Source organism: Pan troglodytes, chromosome 13 (assembly GCF_028858775.2).
Source record: "Pan troglodytes isolate AG18354 chromosome 13, NHGRI_mPanTro3-v2.0_pri, whole genome shotgun sequence".
In the NCBI taxonomy this organism is placed as follows: domain Eukaryota; kingdom Metazoa; phylum Chordata; class Mammalia; order Primates; family Hominidae; genus Pan; species Pan troglodytes.
The window spans coordinates 28669286-28688701 of record NC_072411.2 but is presented as its reverse complement, the minus strand read 5'-3'; the positions used below and the strand labels follow the sequence as shown (position 1 = coordinate 28688701).

General features: G+C 42.1%; 1 protein-coding gene across 15 annotated transcripts in view; it reads left to right on the top strand.

The window, feature by feature from the left end:
* SAP130 (Sin3A associated protein 130) overlaps positions 1–19416 on the top strand; it is an 88018-nt gene that overhangs the window by 26343 nt on the left and 42259 nt on the right. For 4 of the 15 annotated variants that reach the window (XM_016949701.4, XM_024354790.3, XM_016949703.4 and 1 more), the window contains exons 8-14: positions 1711–1858; positions 2019–2109; positions 2320–2424; positions 5729–5870; positions 8910–9031; positions 12355–12657; positions 15260–15437. In XM_016949701.4, the coding sequence (XP_016805190.1) occupies positions 1711–1858; positions 2019–2109; positions 2320–2424; positions 5729–5870; positions 8910–9031; positions 12355–12657; positions 15260–15437 (1089 nt within the window). The remainder of the gene's footprint in view (positions 1–1710; positions 1859–2018; positions 2110–2319; positions 2425–5728; positions 5871–8909; positions 9032–12354; positions 12658–15259; positions 15438–19416) is intronic. The other 11 variants (XM_024354789.3, XM_024354791.3, XM_016949704.4 and 8 more) reach the window with 3 other exon arrangements.

Here is a 19416-nt window from a genome sequence, read left to right as displayed (position 1 = left end):
AGATCAAGACCATCTTGGCCAACATTGTGAAACCACGTCTCTACTAAAAATACAAAAATTAGCCAGGCATTGTGGCATGCGCCTGTAGTCCCAGCTACTCAGGAGGCTAAGGCAGGAGAATTGCCTCTGCCTGGGAGATGGAGGTTGCTGTCAGCTGAGATCATGCCATTGCACTCCAGCCTAGTGACAGAGTGAGACTCCGTCTCAAAAAAAAAAAAAAGTTTTTTTCACTCCTTCTCTGGTAATGGACGCATATTGGTATTTACAGATGAAATTTAACATTACAGTTTTGTTTTGTTTTTTTTTGCTTTCTAAGGTTTTACACTCATTCATTACTTAATGATGGGGATACAGTCTGAGAAATGAATAGTTAGGCAGTTTTGACATGCGAACATCATAAGAGTATACTTACACAAACCTAGATGGTGTCACCTACTACACACCGAGGCTATGATGCTATAACTATTGCTCCTAGTTTGTAGACCTATACAGCCTGTTACTGTACTGAATACTGTAGGCAGTTGTAGCACTATGGTATTTGTATATCTAAATACAGAAAAGGTACAGTAAAAATACAGTGTAAAAGATTAAAAAAAGAGGCACCTGTATCATTTGTCCATCTGACATAAATTAACCTCTCACTATTTGTAGATTACTACTAACAATAAGAATACCGAGTAACTAACTTCACAGTTCTTTTTGTCCTCCAGCTAGATCCCACTAACCAGAGTGGCAATGTGTTTGAATGTCACTTGAAGTGATTCTTTGCATTTTATTTTATTTTATTTTATTGGAGACGGGGTCTCACTCTGTCGCCCAGGCTGGAGAGCTCACTTTAGCCTTGGCCTCCCAGGCTTAAGCGGTCCTCCTGCTGGGATTACCGGTGTGAGCTGCTGCCTGTGGCCTCCCCTCTGATTTGAATAGCCAACTTTGTTATACTGTCAAATTTTCTTGCCAGTGTTGCCATTTCAGTAGCTTGCTACCAATTAATTTGGCATCCTCTGTTGATTTCCCTTCCAATCCTGAGGCAGCCATAACTAACTTTTTATCATTTTAGGAGTGTTCTTACATTTGCTAAGGAATGATGTAAAATTGGGAGGAAGGTCCGTGCTTCAAGGGTCATAGTTTAAGCTGCTGTTAATCCAAATTGTCTCTGATCTTTCTTCAGGAAATTTGTCAAAAACTTACAGCATGTAAATTTATAGTATATTTTCAGATTTATCCACAGAGTTCAGTGCAATTATTTTGTTTTTATTTTTTATGTAGACAAGGTCTTACTCTGTCCCCCAGGCTGGAGTGCAGTGGCAGTCATCACTCACTGTAACCCTGACTTCCTGGGCACAAGCTATCCTTCAGCCTTTGCGCCCCCCAAAAGCACTGTGTCTACAGGTGTGAGCCACCGCACCTGACCTGAAGTGCAATTATTATAGTGATATTAACTCAAGTTTGTTACGGAGTGTTGATTAACTACATCAAGGATTCTGAGAACAACTAAGGGTTAATGTCTTCAGTTTGTGGTACAAATTGATGCCTTTTAAAACAAGACAAACTCAGTGCACCTTTTGCCACATTGGTGTGATTAAAGACCAAGTATTGGTTTAACTCTGAACTTCATAGACCTATGAAAAAGTATAACTTGCATGACTGTAACCTAGCAGAAGATTGTAAATGACCTTGCCCATCTGCATTGTGTCTTTGTTATCTTTTCAGTAGGCCAACTTTGTCTATCCAGCATCCTCCATCTGCAGCAATCAGTATTCAGCGTCCTGCCCAGTCACGAGATGTCACAACAAGAATCACACTACCATCTCACCCTGCATTAGGGACGCCAAAACAGCAGCTTCATACAATGGCTCAGGTAAAACCAAAAGTGGAGAACCACCTGTGTACTTTGTTGGGTAAAACCAAAAGTGGGCAAAATGTGCTGAGGGCCTAGTGATACTGAAGGCATTGATTGTGTTTACCCTGGACGCAGTGGATAATGTTCTTATAACTGTGTTGTGGGGTTTCCCTCACAGAAAACAATCTTCAGTACTGGCACGCCAGTGGCTGCAGCCACAGTAGCACCTATTTTGGCAACCAACACCATTCCTTCAGCGACCACAGCTGGTAAGTCCATGACCCTCCTCTTCCTTCTACTGGGGAAAAAGGAGGCAAGAGTGGTGGGTTAATTTTTCATTTCTCACCTTCAGTCAGAGAAAAACAACGGGCTAGAAAAATTCTCTTAACTTTTTCCAAGAGATTTCCCAGGTTTTTGAGAATCTGTAACGTGTGCAGAGAAGTTCTTGTTAAAGAATTTCCTTTTTTCCCCTATTTCAGGATCTGTGTCACACACGCAAGCTCCCACAAGTACCATTGTTACCATGACAGTACCCTCCCATTCCTCCCATGCTACTGCTGTGACCACCTCAAACATCCCAGTCGGTAAGTGGCCTGCTGCCTTCAGACAGAAGCTTACCAGGAGTGCTGTAACCCCTCAGACTAGGCCTTCATGGTGATGGCTAGTATTGATTTTTACCATTGTTGATTTCCTCTTTTTTTTTTTCTTTTTCTTTCCTTAAGTCTCACTCTGTTGCCCAAACTGGAGTGCAGTGACGCGATCTCGACTCACTGCAACCTCCACCTTCCGGGTTCAAGCAATTCTCCTGCCTCAGCCTCCCAAGTAGCTGAGACTACAGGCACACGCCACCATGCCTGGCTAATTTTTTTGTATTTTTAGTAGATACGGGGTTTCGCTATGTTGGCCAGGCTGGTCTTGACCTCGTGATCTGCCCGCCTCGGCCTCCCAAAGTGCTGGGATTACAGGCATGAGCCACCGCACTCGGCTGAGATAAGGCAGTTTTTGTGAAGAGGACACCCTGACATACTGGTGACTGGACGTAAAGTGTGGGTTCCAGCCCCTCTGAGCAAACTTTGAAGCCCATTTTCTGGAATAATGGTAGTACCCAGGAAGTCCCTACTCCTGTTCTAGGGTGACCAGCCTACACCAACCCTTAAGTAGGTGCTCATCCTCACAGAAGTCTTTTAGCACAGAGGGTGCTGCTATTGGGTCTTTTCTGCATCACTGCTCACCATGACTTGCCATTGGAGAGACCAAATTTTTCCCGTAACCTTCTGAATTTAATTCATATTTGTCAAAAGAAGTTTGTTTTGTTTGTATCTGTTTAGCATAACACACCTGTTGAAAAGGTAGTAAATTGTCCATATTGCCATCTCAGCCCATTTCCTTCCTCTGCCTGCGTCATCAGCTCTCCTGAGTGCTATCACGGCAGAGCCAAGCCCAGACGCTTAACGTTTATCAAGTCAGGAGCCTCACTCGGGTATTTGTATCTATGATCGAAAGTCAGACCAATAAAGAGGGGCCCTTGTGGCCCAGAGGGACTGTCTAGTTTCCTCCTGACCCTCCACCATGAAGAATTTTTTAGAGATTGGTTCTTGTGAATGTCCTTCTATCTTCCTAAGAGATCCCACTGTGGAAGTAGACTCACTAAAAAGTACCAGGAAACGTACATACATGTATTCCTATTTCCATGGGGTTTATGCTGTCATTTTGTTTTTCTCTTTTATGCTAACCCCAATATTTCTGTATTATAATAGGATCTCTCTAAGAAAGGTAGCTCAGTTGAGAAGGGAAACCTGATATAACCCTAGACCACTGATTTTCAAGTTGGGAAGTAAAACATACATATTAAAATCACCTAAGTGACTTTTTCCAAGTGAGCTTGCCCTCTCCAGGTAATATTAAATCCGAATTCAGCTATTCTTATTAGGAATATGTTGGCTCAGAAAAAAAGCCTAATAAATCACAAGTATAAGGTTTTTGCCTCTATTCCAATGGAATACCATTCTTATTTTCTTCATGTTCTGGTCAACATATGATCATGTTCTCAGAATTATAGAAAGCAAAATCTGGTGATCACATTATTCAGAAAATAGAGATAAGTTTTGGAGATAACATTATGACAGACTTAATGTTTTCTGTGCTATATAGTTCCTTGGTTTTTATTTAATTATTGAGAATGTATGGTTTTTTTTCTTTTTTTTTTTTTGAGATGGAGTCTCTCTATTATGCAGGCTGGAGTGCAGTGGCATGCTCTCAGCTCACTGCAATCTCCCAGGTTCAAGTAATTCTCCTGCCTCAGCCTTCCGAGTAGCTGGGATCACAGGCACACACCACCACGCCTGGCTGATTTTTATCTTTTTAGTAGAAACAGAGTTTCACCATGTTGGCCAGGCTGGTCTCGAACTCCTGACCTCAGTTGATCTGCTCGCCTCGGCTTCCCAAAGTGTTGGGATTACAGGCATGAGCCACCGCATCCAGCCTTTATGGCTTTTTAAATTAGAAAACAAGTAAAGATTTAAATTAATGGCTGAGTGGTGGGGTATGTCTGGTTACCAACCACTGGTTAGCAACTCTGTCACATGGCAGCTTCATTCCTACTGGAAGCATCATTTTCTTCTACCTTTCATGGGGCTCAGTGAAAAAAACAAGGCTAAGTTGCCCCCTGCTCACCATCCCCACTGCTTACCTCCCTGATGGAAAACCCTATCATGCCAACTTCTCTTTGCATTGGCCAATAGATGCGATCTTCAGTGGTCAGACGGGCATTCCTGTTATCACCCTGCAAAAACTTCTCCACCTGCCTCCCACAGGAGCTGGCTGGGCATCACAGTGGGTCTGTGCAGTTTACCTTTGGTGTTAAATGCTCTGCATTTAGGGTAATATGTTGGCATCCTCCTAGTCTAGTCTCTTTGTTAATGTGCCTCTCACTGGTGTAACGGGTTTTTACAAAGATGGAAGCTGTCTGTCTATGGAAGCTGTCTGTCTATATTTCTGATATAGATCATGGCTTTTCTTTCTGAATTCCCAGGCATACTGTTAATAGATAGATCTATAAAAAATAATGTCAAGTGTATTCTAGTTCAGCTATACCTTCCAAACAAAATTGGATTGCAAGTTTTAAAGGAGTACACATTTGGAGCCTCAGATTGAATTTGAAAACTCTATGGTCATTGATTTTAATTTTGCTCTAAAGTATTATATAAAATCGTAGGACATTCAAAGGACCTTAGAAATTATTAAGTGATCTAGAGAAGGTGTCCTTATAGGTAAAGAAACAGACTTGGGAATTAAAGTCGTCTTCTCATTGCTAATTAGCTACATTTTATAATTATGGACCCGGAGTAGAATCTAAGGTTTTTTGTTTGTTTTTTTTTTTCCGTTTTTTAATCCAAAATTGTGTGTTTATTTATTTATTTTGAGACAGGGTCCCAGTCTGTGAGTGAGGCTGGAGTATAGTGGTGCAGTCATGGCTCACTGTAGCCTTGAACTCCTGAACTCAAGTGATCCTCCCGCCTCAGCCTCCCACAGTGCTGAGATGACAGATGTGAGCCACCGCACCTGGCCTATTTACTTTTTAAATAGTTTACCCCTTTTAAAAACAGGTCATTAAAAAGCCAGGTTGGGAGAAAAGAGCCTGGTCACTTCTATCTTTGTTTCAGTATTAATGTTGAACCCTGCTTTAATAACAGTAGGAATATATCAGTGAATGATAGGATTGAAATAATTCTGTTGAACTTTGTACTTATTTTTCATTTTTTATTTTGATTAAAAATCCAGGCTTATTTTAATTGTTTGCTTTCCTAAGATTGCTGCTAGCCAAGAATGTTTTGGCATGCCAAAAAAAAAGTGTAGAATGGTCATGGAATTGGCGTTTACTGTTTGCAGCCAAGGTGGTGCCCCAGCAGATCACGCACACTTCTCCTCGGATCCAGCCAGACTACCCTGCCGAGAGGAGCAGCCTGATTCCCATCTCCGGACATCGGGCCTCTCCCAATCCTGTGGCCATGGAAACCCGAAGTGACAACAGGTAGGAGGCTGCGTGTCAGTTATTCTGCCTCACTGTGTCATTAATCGTTCTGCTTTATCAGCATAAAACAAAGTGTCCCACAAATATGGCCTATATTTATTACTCATGTTTTCAGATTTTCCCCCGAAAGTAACACTTCGTATAATTCCTTTTTTTATGTGCGATTTTTTTCAAGCCAGTCTCCTTTTGATGGATGTTTTCCTAGTATCCATTTTTTGGGTTTTGTGTGTTTAACATTTTTTGGCCATTTTGAGAGTAAGGGTTGCAGCATTATGACCATTTATCCGTAAGTACCTCCATTTGTAGCACGGAAGAGTAAAGACATTCTTTGATGTCACCGTGGTACAGCTATCTGAAAGGATTCCGAGCTCTCCCTTCTCTTTCACTCATGGATCTTTTTAAAGAGTGTGGAGAGGCTGGTTGTTTTAGGGAATTTGATACTGTCACATTGTTTCTTCATGGTTACATTCAGGTTATACCAGGTAAGCAGTGTGTTCTTGCCATTGCGTCAGAGAGCTCATGCTATCTGTTTTTCCCGTATTGGTTATGTTAACATTCATTACTTAGTGAAGGTGATGTTTGCCGGTTTTTTCTACTGGAAAAGCATGTTTTTCTCCTTTGTAAACAAGTAATCTGTATGGAAATATCTGAGTATAAATATCCTGTTCTCCAGTAAACATTCATTCAATAGTTGTAGATCTATTATTAATTCCTGGCTGAATCAATTATTAATATGATAGTTGCAAAATAGTGAGTTTTTCTAACGTGTTATCTATATATATTAGCTGGCATTCTGATGTAAAGAAACTTTCTCTTATCCAACCCCATTTATTTATTATGTTGAGCATTTTATTGTTTTTTAATCGGCTCGGCCTTGTAGATTTACTTTTATTCATTATTAGAATCCATTGCTGTCATCTATTTTGGTGCTCACATGATCTCATTTGGTCTTTGGGGGTTCTTTCTGTCTGCTTCTGTGGATTTCACCCCATCCCCTCTATTCTAGCCTTTCCTTATTTTCCAATGACGAGATATTCTAGATTCCTATTGAACTTTATCTGTCTGGCTGTGAAATCTGCTGTTTCTCCAAGGAGCCCTTTGTCATTTACAAACCAAGATCTGGGCATTAGCCCTGCTTGTTGCTATAGGTTGTCATTCTTCTAGGCCCTTTGAGCAGGCAGAGGTAGAAAGTATATAATATTTTAAGAACATTTGAGTTCATGCTGATATCTCTAGTTCAACCCCATCGCTTCCCCCATTCCATGTTTGTATCTGCCTCTCCCATAAAGAACCCTATACAGTATACACAAAGTAGTTTCAAAAGCAGGTTATTGTTAAGTGTTCTAATTTGATCATTTGTGTCTAGGAATGCTTACAGATTTTGATACATTGATATGTCCATCCACCTTGTTGAATACTCCTGTTAGCTCTAAATGTTTATAGATTCTCTAAATAATTCTGTAAATTAGCTCTAAATGTTTATAGATTTATGAATTTCCTATGTACATGTTTATTTTGCCTACAAATAAGGACAGTTTGAGGGGAAAGCAAGAGGGTCTTATCATTTTCATTTGTTTTTATGTTTTGTTTTTGAGACAGGGTCTTGCTCTGTTGCCCAGGCTGGAGTGCAGTGGCACCATCATAACTCACTGCAGCCTCGACTTCCGGGCTCAAATGATCCTCCCACCTCAGCCTCCCGAGTAGCTGGGACTACAGGCACATGCAATCATGCCTGGCTAAGTTTTTTTATTTTTTGTAGAGATGAGGTCTCACACTGTTGCCCAGGCTATAGTGCAGTGGTGCAGTCTCGGCTCGCTGCAATCCCTGCCTCCCAGGTTCAAGTGATTCTCGTACCTCAGCCTCCTGAGTAACTGGGATTATAGGCGTGTGCCACCACACCTGGCTAATTTTTGTATTTTTAGTAGAAGACGGAGTTTCGCCATGTTGGCCAGGCTGGTCTTGAACTTCTGGCCTCAAATAGTCTGCCTGCCTCAGCCTCCCAGAGTGCTCAGGCTGGTCGCGAACTCCTGAGCTCAAATGATTCACCTGCCTCAGTCTCCCAAAGTGCTAGGATAGCAGGCATGAGCCACTGTGCCTGGCCTACTTCTATTTTCTTAGGCATTTATATCATGAATAACTATTGACTGCTGTCGAATATTTTTATCTTTTAGGTTTTAAATTATTGTTCTCTTTTAATTTTTAAAATTTATCTAAAACATGAATAGACATTTTGATGTTGAAGCATTTCTCTCCCTATGATAAACTTTATTTGATCATGATGTATTTAACTTTATATGGTACTTAATTCAATTTTATGTAGTTTTTTTGTTGTTGTAGTGAGTTAGATTTGTTTATAATCTTTCTTTTGTCATATTCTCCTGTTCCAATATTAGTATCAAGGCTATATTAAGCTCAAAAACTAAACTAGGAGCCAGGTACGGTGGCACATGTCTGTAGTCCCAGAATTCAGGCAGCTGAGGCAGGAGGCTTGATTGAACCTAGGAGTTCAAGGTTATAGTGTACCATGATTGTGCTGGTGAATAACCACTACGCTCCAGCCTGGGCAACATAGCAAGACCCTGTCTCTAAAAAAATGAAAATAAATTGGATCCCATTTTTTCTTTCCATTGTTTCTGAAGCAGTTCGAATGAAATTGGGATTATTTGTTTTATGTATTTTTAATGAAATTGGCCAGTAAAACCAATTTGAGTTGAGTGTAGTTCATAAGGAATTGAGCAGGGAAGATTTGATTACTGAGATTTTGTGAACTGGTTTTCAGACTTATTCTCAAAAATCACCCATAGAATATTATCTATGTTTTTACATTTATTGATATAGGTATTTATAGTATCCACTTTTTTTTTTTTAATTTTGCATTCTTGGTGTGTGTCCTGTGATGTAAGAGTTTGTTTGGGACACAATTTGAGCAAAGCTTGTTTGACAGTTCTGAAGGATACAAAGAGGAACTGGGGTATAGGATCATTTGAAAGTAAAGAAGAAAATGACTATTTTGTTTGCTATCATCTGTTCTGTCTCTAGACCGTCTGTTCCCGTTCAGTTCCAATATTTTTTGCCAACTTACCCCCCTTCTGCATACCCACTGGCGGCACATACCTACACCCCAATCACCAGTTCCGTGTCCACTATCCGACAGTATCCAGGTATGAGCCCTGCTTTTTAGATGACTTTTCACAGTTTAACTTTTGCCAACAATAATGTAGAAATTGATGAGGGGTTATTTTTTGTATGAGATTAATTATTTCAGCTTCTGTTTTCAGATTCAGATAAAATGTGAAGCTTGAAGGTCTTAAATAATCATCTTTGTGATCTATAAAAGTTGTTACTCATTAGTGATATTTGCATAGTATTATGCCACCCTGAGGATACTCATGTTAACAATTTTTGTTACTCCTTAAAATGACAGTAGTTACAATGAATAGAGCTGCACTTTTATAGGGTTTCCATTGTTTTATGCAAATATTGGCTGTATTTTTAAAAAATTTATAAAGGTTTGTTTATAATAACTTTTACTTTAGGTTCCATGGTACTTGCGCAGGTTTGTTATATTGATAAATTGCATGCACAGGGATTTGGTGTACCAGTTATATGTTTTTTAGTTCAGTTATGCTCTCCTCTCATCATGATGACGTGTGAATAGTGTTCTTTTTGCTAATCCAGGAAAAACAATCCTTAAATGTCAGAGTCTGTGTAGTCTTTTACTGTGGGACCCTCAGGTCACTCTGGGCATCAGAAAGCCTTATTTCCAGCCAGGTGCACTGGCTCATGCCTGTAATGCCAGCACTTTGGGAGGCTGAGGCAGGGCAGGCAGATCACTTGAGGTCAGGAGTTCGAGACCAGCCTGGCCAACATGGAGAAACCCTGTCTCTACTAAAAATACAAAATTAGCCAGGCACGGTGGCACATGCCTGTAATCCCAGCTACTTGGGAGGGTAAAGCAGGAAAATCGCTTGAACTTGGGAGGCAGAGGCTGCAGTGAGCCACTATTGTGCCACTGCACTCCAGTCTGGGTGACAGAGTGAAACTATCTCAAAAAAAAAAAAAAAAAAAAAGCCTTATTGCCTGGGGCCGGGCGCTGTGGCTGATGCCTGTAATCCCAGCACTTTGGGAGGCCATGGTGGGCAGATCACTTCGGCCCAAAAGTTTGAGACCAGCCTGGGCAATATAGGGAGACCCCATCTCTACAAAAAATTAAAAAATTAGATGGGCATGGTGGTGCATGCCTCTAGTCCCAACTACTAAGGAAGCTAAGGTGGGAGGATTGCCTGAGCCTAGGAGGTTGAAGCTGCAGTGAGCCAGGGTGGCGCCACTGCACTCCAGCCTAGGTAACAAAGTGAGAGCCTGTCTCAAAAAAACAAAAAAGACAAAAGAAGGTGTTATTGCTGCCTGGATTGTGGACATTGCCCTCCTGCCACACGGTGCTGTATGGCAGCCAGCGGCATGTGTGGCCACAGAGCACTTGAAGTAGGTTAGTACATGAAAAACTCGATTGTTAATTTTGTTTAATTTCGAGAAATTTCAAGTATGTTTGGAACAACTTAGCAATGCAAAACTACTTTTTCAGTTGTAGGCTTTATGAAATCAAAATACAGATTAAGCATTTCTGATAAAAATTCATGAGATGTACTCGAAGAGTAAAATATACCCTAGATTTTGAAGACATAATATAGAAAAGAGAATGTAAAATATCTTGTTAAGAATTTTTAGGCCAGGCGCGGTGGCTCATGCCTATAACCTTAGCACTTTGGGAGGCTGAGGAGGAAGATCGCTTGAGACCAGGAGTTTGAGATCAAGCTAGATGAGACCTAGTCTCTACCAAAAATAGAAAAATTAGCCAGGCATGGTGGTGCGTGCTGTAGTCCCAGCCGCTTGGGAGGCTGAGGCAGGAGGATTGCTTGACCCCAGGAGGTTGAGGCTGCAGTGAGCCATGTTGTTTGCGCCACCGCACTCAAGTCTAGGCAAGAAAGCGAGACCCTTGTCCCAAAAAAAATGTTTATTAATGACATATTGAAATGGTAATATTTTGAATATATTGGGTTAAATAAAATATATGATCAAAATTAATTTGGTCTGTCTCTTTTTTTTTTGAGACGGAGTTTCACTCTGTTGCCCAGGCTGGAGTGTAGTAGTGTGATCTTGGCTCACTGCAACCTCCACCTCCCAGCTTCAAGTGATTCTCCTGCTTCACTGTCCCCAGTGGATAGTAGTATAGGTATGTGCCACCACACCCAGCTAATTTTTGTATTTTTAGTAGAGATGGGGTTTCACCCTGTTGACCAGGCTGGTTTTGAACTCCTGCTCTCAAATGATCGCCTGCCTCGGCCTCCCAAAGTGCTGGGATCACAGGCGTGAGCCACCATGCCTGGCCTGTTTCTTTTACTTTTTTTTTTTTTGAGACAGTCTTTCTCTGTCACTCAGGCTGGGTGCAGTGGTGCAGTCATACCTCACTGCCTCCTCAAATTCCTGAGTTCAAGGGAATCCTCCCATCTCAGCCTCCTGAGCAGCTGGAACCACAGGCATGTGTTATGATGCCAAGCTAATTCTTTAATTTTTTATAGAGATGGGGTCTTGCCATGTTGCCCAGGCTGGTCTCCAACTCCTGGGTTCAAGCATTCCTCATACCTCAGTCTCCCAAAGTGTTGGGATCATAGGTACAAATCACCACACCGGGCTGTTTTTACTTTTTTATTGTAGCCACTGGCAAATTTAAAGTTGTGTGAGTGACCCACTATGCCATTGAACAGTGCCGGTCTAAAATTTCAAACATTGTAAGATACTTGTTTATTTAGGGAAAAGGTAGCTTATAAGTGTAAGATATTTAAATAGCTTTGAAAACAAGTTCCAACATCTCTGGATTGTTTTGATGACTGAGGAAAAAGTCCTCTGTGTTTATTTTCTTTCCACAGATAGTAAGAAATTCCTCCTTTTTTGTTGCTTTCTGTGAATGCTCTTGTTTTCTTTTTTTTTTTTTCAATATACACAGTAGATGGGGTGTTTGCCTTGTAAGACACAGGACACTTGCTTGTTCTCTGTTTCTGGTGGATACGTGCCATTTGAAATTCATAACTACTATATTTCAAAACCACCTGTGATAGTGGCCCTATCAATTAAAGCAGAGGTTCTTGACCTGGGACCTCTGGGTGTATTTCTGACATTTTATATTAATTATTTAGCACGGTTGCCTGGCTAGTATTTGCAATTTAATAGCTGATTGCCTTTTTTCTTGTTTTAATCATATTTCTAGTAATCTGTAGAAAAACAATATCATATTGGTAGGAAGTGAAAGGAAATAACAATCCCAAGTATATTAAGTTTCAAGTAACAATGTTTATTTATTTATTTTTTTTCAAACCATGGATTTAGATCTTATACAGTGGAGGAAATCCGTTTTTAATGTTTCTCTCTTTATGTGGACTGTGTGAAATGAAGCTAACCTTCTTATAGTTACCTTTCGCATCATTTTTAGTTTCAGCTCAGGCTCCAAACTCTGCCATCACAGCTCAGACTGGTGTTGGGGTAGCGTCTACCGTCCACCTAAACCCCATGCAGTTGATGACAGTGGATGCATCGCATGCTCGACATATTCAAGGGATCCAGCCAGCACCCATCAGTACCCAGGGCATCCAGCCAGCCCCCATTGGGACCCCAGGGATACAGCCCGCACCACTTGGCACACAGGGAATTCACTCAGCAACCCCAATCAACACACAAGGGCTTCAGCCTGCACCTATGGGTACTCAGCAGCCTCAGCCTGAAGGAAAGACTTCAGGTAATTTTAAATTTTTGCATAGAAGATGGTTTGGAGAAAAGAAATACATTTGGGTTTAAATCCTTTCTCTGCCACTGGCTTTGTCGTCTTATAATTTATCTAGGCCTTTTCTTCTTTGTATTAATAATATGAGTTGCTTAGAACTTAGAGTTTCAGGGTCACTGTAAACGTTAGAAATAATATACCTCACTGTAATCCCAGCACTTTGGGAGGCTGAGGCGGGTGGATCACGAGGTCAGGAGATCAAGACCATCCAGGCTAACGTGGTAAAACCCTGTCTCTACTAAAAATACAAAAAAATTAGCCAGGCGTGGTGGCGGGCGCCTGTAGTCCTAGCTACTCGGGAGGCTGAGGCGAGAGAATGGCGTGAACCGGGGATGTGGAGCTTGCAGTGAGCCGAGATCGCGCCACTGCACTCCAGCCTGGGCCACAGAGTGAGACTCTGTCTCCAAAAAAAAAAAAGATACAGTATACATCAACAGCCCTAGTATTCATTTGAACATAATGAGAAGTGTTATCTTTTTTAAAAGCTCCTAGTTGTGGGAAAAAATTCACCTTATAAGTAGTATTCTCATTGAAGATTTTCTTCAGAGTTGTACATAAAGCTGTAAAATCTTATGCTGATGTTAGCTAATATTATGAATTCTTAAAAAGAAATACTAGTGGAATAACATTTTGAAAAATGGAATAAGTCACTGTATTTAGATCTTTTTGAGACAGAGTCTCACTCTGTCACCCAGGCTAGAGTGCAGTGGTGTGTGATCTTGGCTCACCACAGCCTCAACCTCCTGGGCTCAAGTGATCCTCCCACCTCAGCTGCCTGAGTAACTGGGACTATAGGTGCAAGCTACCATGCCTGGCTAATTTTTGTATTTTTAATAGAGACAGAGTTTTGCCATGTTGCCCAGGCTGGTCTCAAACTCCTGGGCTCAAGTAGTCTACTCACCTTGGCCTCACAAAGTGCTGGGATTACAAGCATGAGTCATTACACCAGCTAGGTTATTTTTTTTTTTTTTGGCTGAATGTAAGATTCCATGTACTTGGATTATTATTAATTAGCCATTTCTCTGATGTAGTTTAAAAAAACAAAATAGCTGTTTCTCAGCCAAGGCACTGATTTTTTTTTTTTTTTTTTTTTTAAAGACAAGGTCTCACTCACTCTGTTGCCCAGCTGGAACACAGTGGTACAATCATGGCTCACTGTAGCCTTGACCTTCTGGGCTCAAGCAGTCCTTATGCCTCAGATGCCCATGTAGCAAGGACTATAAGTGCATGCCACCACACCTGGGTAATTATTTTTGATTTTTTGTAGAAACAGGATATTGCTTGTTGCCCAGGCTGGTCTCGAACTCCAGAGTTCAAGCTATCCTTCAGCCTTGTCCTCCCAAAGTGCTGCGATTGCAGGCATCAGCCACTGTGCCTGGCTGGAGCTATGAATTTCAATTGTTCTGTAGACCTTGAATTCAACTATTTAATCAAAGTCTCTCTGATTTTTTATTACTAAACTAAGTGTCTATGATAGAGATGCAATTTACCCATAATGACCCACCCGGTAGGATGGTGTACTACATATTTAAGGGCACCTGCCAGAAAACTCATGATATTAAGTTGACTCCTATGAAATTGCCATTTTTATAGGTCAAAAACTGTCAAACACGGGTATTTTCTGATTATGATCTCATGCTCACCAGTATTTTGATGCTAACTTTAAGTGTATAGTTAAAATATCTGTTAGTTGAATGTGTTTCTAAAGATAGACGGGGGAGGGTACCATTATTGAGGGTTGAGAGAGATTGGTATTTTACAAAAACTGAATGAGTACATTTCTTGAAGTGTACATTGGAGCATGCTATCAGGCTGGTAGATAGTGTTTTCTATTTGTGGCTCTTGTATTAAGCCTTTCTTGTCTGTCAGTTTTCTTATCTCTAAAATGGAAATTACAATGATGGTAAGAATTATATCAGTAAAAAATGTAAAGGAACTAGTAGAGTGAGAGACTATACTAGATACTATGTACTTTGTTCACCTTATCTCATTTATTAGTAACTGTGATTATAGAGCAAAGAAAAAATAATGGTATGGGCCAAGTGTGGTGGCTCACGCCTGTAATCCCAGCACTTTGGGAGGCCAAGGCAGGTGGATCACTTAAGGTCAGGAATTCGAGACTAGCCTGGCCAACATGGTGAAACCCCATCTCTACTAAAAAATACAAAAATTATCCAGGTGTGGTGGTGCACGCCTGTAATCCCAGCTACTCTTGTGGTTAAGGCAGGAGAATCACTTGAACCTGGGAGGTGGAGGTTGCAGTGAGCTGAGATTGCACCACTGTACTCCAGCCTGGGCAACAGAGCAAGACTCTTTCAAACAAAGAAAAAGAAAAAATAATGGTATGGATCATGCATCAGTAGACTTAGTAACTGCTCCCATTTAGCTATCTGCTCTTTGTTGGATGAACATTGTGCTCCTGTCCCTTATCAGTTTGGAATTGGACAGTTAGAACATGGATACCTAATTCTAGTGGTCTCATTATTTTTATTTATGTCTTCTGTGGCATTTTGTTTCCCTCTCTTCAATGTTCTTTCCTGTTGCCTCTCTCCTGTAGCAGTGGTGTTGGCAGATGGAGCCACAATTGTGGCCAACCCTATTAGCAATCCATTCAGTGCTGCTCCAGCAGCAACAACCGTGGTGCAGACCCACAGCCAGAGTGCTAGCACCAACGCTCCCGCCCAGGGCTCATCGCCACGGCCAAGCATACTCCGGAAGAAACCTGCCACAGATGGGTGAGTAGACCTGGTAGTGCCAAATGACACCTCTGGTTCTGGATATAACTGGTATACATAATAGGCACTCTTATCTAATGCTGGTATCAAACTCATCTCTCATTTTCTGTGGTGTGTTAAAATTTCCTCCAAAACAACTTGACCACAGGATTATTCAGTAGAGCCTTACCCAGCTGAGACTGTAAGATCTTAACAAATCCTGGAGTCAGTGAGGTGTTAGTTTGTAAGCATCTGTTGCATGCTACTTTAATTCTCTCTAGTTGTGGAACTTCAATCATAGAACTTTTAAAGTAGTTTATAAGTAACTCTTGGGCTTGTGTAGGTAGTTACCTTAACTCATACTATAAACTTCATTCAGCATGAATCGTTGCTGTTGAAACGGGAAAAGTTCCCTTGTCCCCCTCGCAGGGCGTGCAACAGTGGGAGTGGCTCGCTTCTTCATTGCCCTGCTACTCAAACCTCTAGGGGAGCATACAGACAGGCAGGCTGTGTTGCTCCAACCCTACAGCAGTGTCTAGAGGTGAATGTTTATAGCTGAAACCCCAGTGGGCATGTGTTACGGAGTGCTCTTTTAGTTTAGCCATCCATAGATGGCTTGCATTAACCAGCTCAATTAGACCCCTGCCTTATGGCAAGGACAGAGAGCTTTCTGTATCCCAGGGTTCTTGCCTTGGTGTGCTGGAAGAATGGGATCATACGTGGGCTTGGAGAATGAGTGTAGGGTTTTACTGAGTAGAAGTAGCTCTCAGCAGATGGGGGAAGCCAGAAGGGAGATGGAGCGGCCCCAGCTCTCTGACTGCCCTGGCCAAACTGCGTCGTTCTGCTGGTCGGGGGCCTGCTGGCATGCCAGCGTCTGTCATGTGCTCTTCCACCGGCATGCTCCCCTTGCTGTCCTCTCGCCGTCCAGCTGCTTGTGTCTTTTGCCAATGCGTTCCTCTTGACGTCCAGCCGCTTGTGTGCCTGTCTGCTAGGGTCTCGGAGGTTTTTACAGACGCAGGATCAGGGCGTAGCAGGCCAGGGTGGTCTGGGGGGAAATGCAACATTTGGGCAGGAAAACAAAAATGCCTGTCCTCACCTAGATCCGTGGGCACAGGCCGGGGGTGGAGCCCTCACCAGGGACCCGCCCCTTGCCAGCACTTCCCTACTCCCCTTCTATGTCACTGTGGGCAAACAAATTCTGAAGTGTAGTAAGGGTCATATTTGGTAGCAGATAGTGTTTTGTGTTGCCATGTAAGCTTCTCAGTTGGTGGATCATAGGCAGGAAGGTATGTGCTGTGCTGTTTGAGTTAAACATTCTGGAGGTGGGAGATGAGCAGACATGTTTCAGAGAGCAGAGTTTCTGTGGCTCAGCTGAGCTAATAGCATCAACATCAAAAGATTAAAGCAAGTGCAAACTTAAATTGCTGGGACTAGGGTCCATGCAGGGTTTTTATTTGCACAGAGCTGTGCATAGACCAGAGTCCCTATCTTTGCTGTTTATGAATACTTTGTACTTTTTTAAAGGATAAGTCAGTCCATGACAAAGTTACCTTATTAGTAAAAACACAAGGCAAAGCTTGTGGTTAAGATGACAGATTGATTACACACATCTAAAATCTCTCCGTCTCATAACCCTATATAACTTTTTTTCAAAAAAGTTGTAAACACACAAGGATGGGGAGAACAGGAGAGGACACAGTAGCAACTGAAGCTGGGAAGCAGACCATCACGCGATGGCGTCCTGGCTCTGAGAAAGCTAAATGTGAAGCTTGCGTAGGGGAAAGTTGAGAACCATCCTCTTTTAAAATTGGAAAATCTTCAAAAGGACCAACAACAGGCAAATCCTGGGGGCGAAGGAAGGGGCTCTCTCCTTTAAGGAGGATAAGTTAAAACCTTTGAGTTTGAAAAGTGTTAAAGTTAGAGCCCAGAATCCCATTTTCTACCTATGCCATGTGGTGTACTGCCCCTTCCCGACTTTAGCAGGAGCCTGAAAGTTCAAACTCTGCAGATGGTCCGCTAGGGTCACCCAGCACTATAGAGGTCATGAGTATTTTACCAGAAAGAGATTGTGACTCACCATGTGTGTGTGGAGTGCTGAACACTTCCCAGTCCACTCCCTGCTTTCAGCTGATAGAACTCTGGCAGGTGAACTTGATTCTAGATGGAAAATGAGAAGAGGACTCTACTTTCCTTCTGGGGAGTCTATCCAGCCCAAGGGGAAGCTCTAAAGATACTGACACTAGGGCTTCCTTAAGGACAGGGTTAGATTACCCTACAGTGGACCTCATAGTAGACATGCCCTTCCAAAGCTCAGAGCTCCCAGCCAGCATTTCAGTCCCTCTCCCCGACTCTTAATCATGAACATACAACCAAAGATAGGCACATATCTGAGGGGACCTCTAACGGTGGAAGACAGAAACCACAATAAATACATGCCCAAAGTACCTTGGAAGATGTAGAGGCCTGGCAGGGAGAATAAAACACAAAACAAATGAGCAAGGATAAGCAAACAGTATCCGTGATGCCTTCAGAAAGACAAAAGGTTGCATCCACAAAACGGTAACACAGTGCTATGCAAAAAGAACATTCAGAGGAGAAAAGAACCGGTCCTGAAATAAGATAGCAGAAATTGAAAGATCAGTAGAAGAGTTGGAAGATAAAATTGAAGAAATCTCAAACGTGGAACAAAAAGACAAGAAAATTGGAGAAAACGACAGGAGAAAATTTAAAACAACAATAAAAAGAACCAGTTCAGGAAATCCAGCCTCCAGGTAATGGGTTTCAACAAGAGAGATCAGAGAAAAGGAACAGGGATTACAAAGTAAGGAGTTACAAAGTAATAGAAAATTACCAAAACTGAAAGAAATGAGTTTCCAGGTTACAGAGATGCTCTGCACAGTATTCAATGGATGCAATAAACTCAGGCCAGTATTTTGAAATTTGGCAGCACTGGAGACAAAGAGATGTGCCTGCTTCTCCCGTACTTCCTCCCAAAGACCCTTGTATTGTGCCCTCTAATTCACAGCCTGTCATCACATGACACTCCAACCTCCACCCCAGTGCCCTTGTCTCTTCTTTCTCCACGCCTTCTTGCTTTAAACCTGGCTCTTCCTCAGGGACTCAACTTGCCCTGCAGCTGTCTAAAGTGGTCCCTGCCTCTCTTCCACATCCCTACTGTCACTCAGCCTGGAGGTAGGCAAAGTGTCCTTGTCATGCCTCACTGCCGTTTGCAGACCATTTCTCCTCAAAAGCACTTGATCTGTATTTAGATTTCATAAAATGTACAGTTGAAAAAGTAGTTTCACATAGCCAAGTTATTCCAGACAATAAAAAGTTTCTCAATAACTGGATCGAGTATCCATTATAAAATTCAAATTAATTAAAATGAAATAACATTAAAAATTTTGTTCCTGAGTTGCGCTTGCCACATTTCAGTTGCTCAGTAGTACCATGTGGCCTTCTTGTTGGACAGGGCAGATCTAGAGGCGCAGAGAGTCAAGTTAGATTTTGCAGGTGTATCTGTATGCCTTTTGGAAGGACATGATGTCTGGCACTTTTTAGTGATAGTGGAACCCTCTCTTCACCTTTAATGATCAGAAATGATTTTCCAGCTCCCTGGCCCCTCAGGTGCTTGAATGCTTCTCCTGCCTCCACCCTCCCCACCAGTTTGGGCACTTAGCACATAAGCTCAGTAAGCCTTCCTGACCTTGTCTCTGTGCTCCCATGCCCCTAGCCCACCTTCTTTCTTCCCACCTCCCTCCCAATGGAACTCCAGCTCCAGAGGGACCCCAGCAGCCTCCAGTCCATTGATCCACCTTTTCATGTTCTTCACTGCCTCTCATGGCCTCTTTCTCTGCTCTTCCTGATTCAGAGTCTGTGGTCACTTGCAGTCATTTCCTTACCCCCCCATCCCACTTCGCTTTGTCAAAACCAGACTTAAATCCAACTTTCTGCTTCATTTACGCTGGCACATGTACAGCAGATTGCGGCAGGGGAAGCC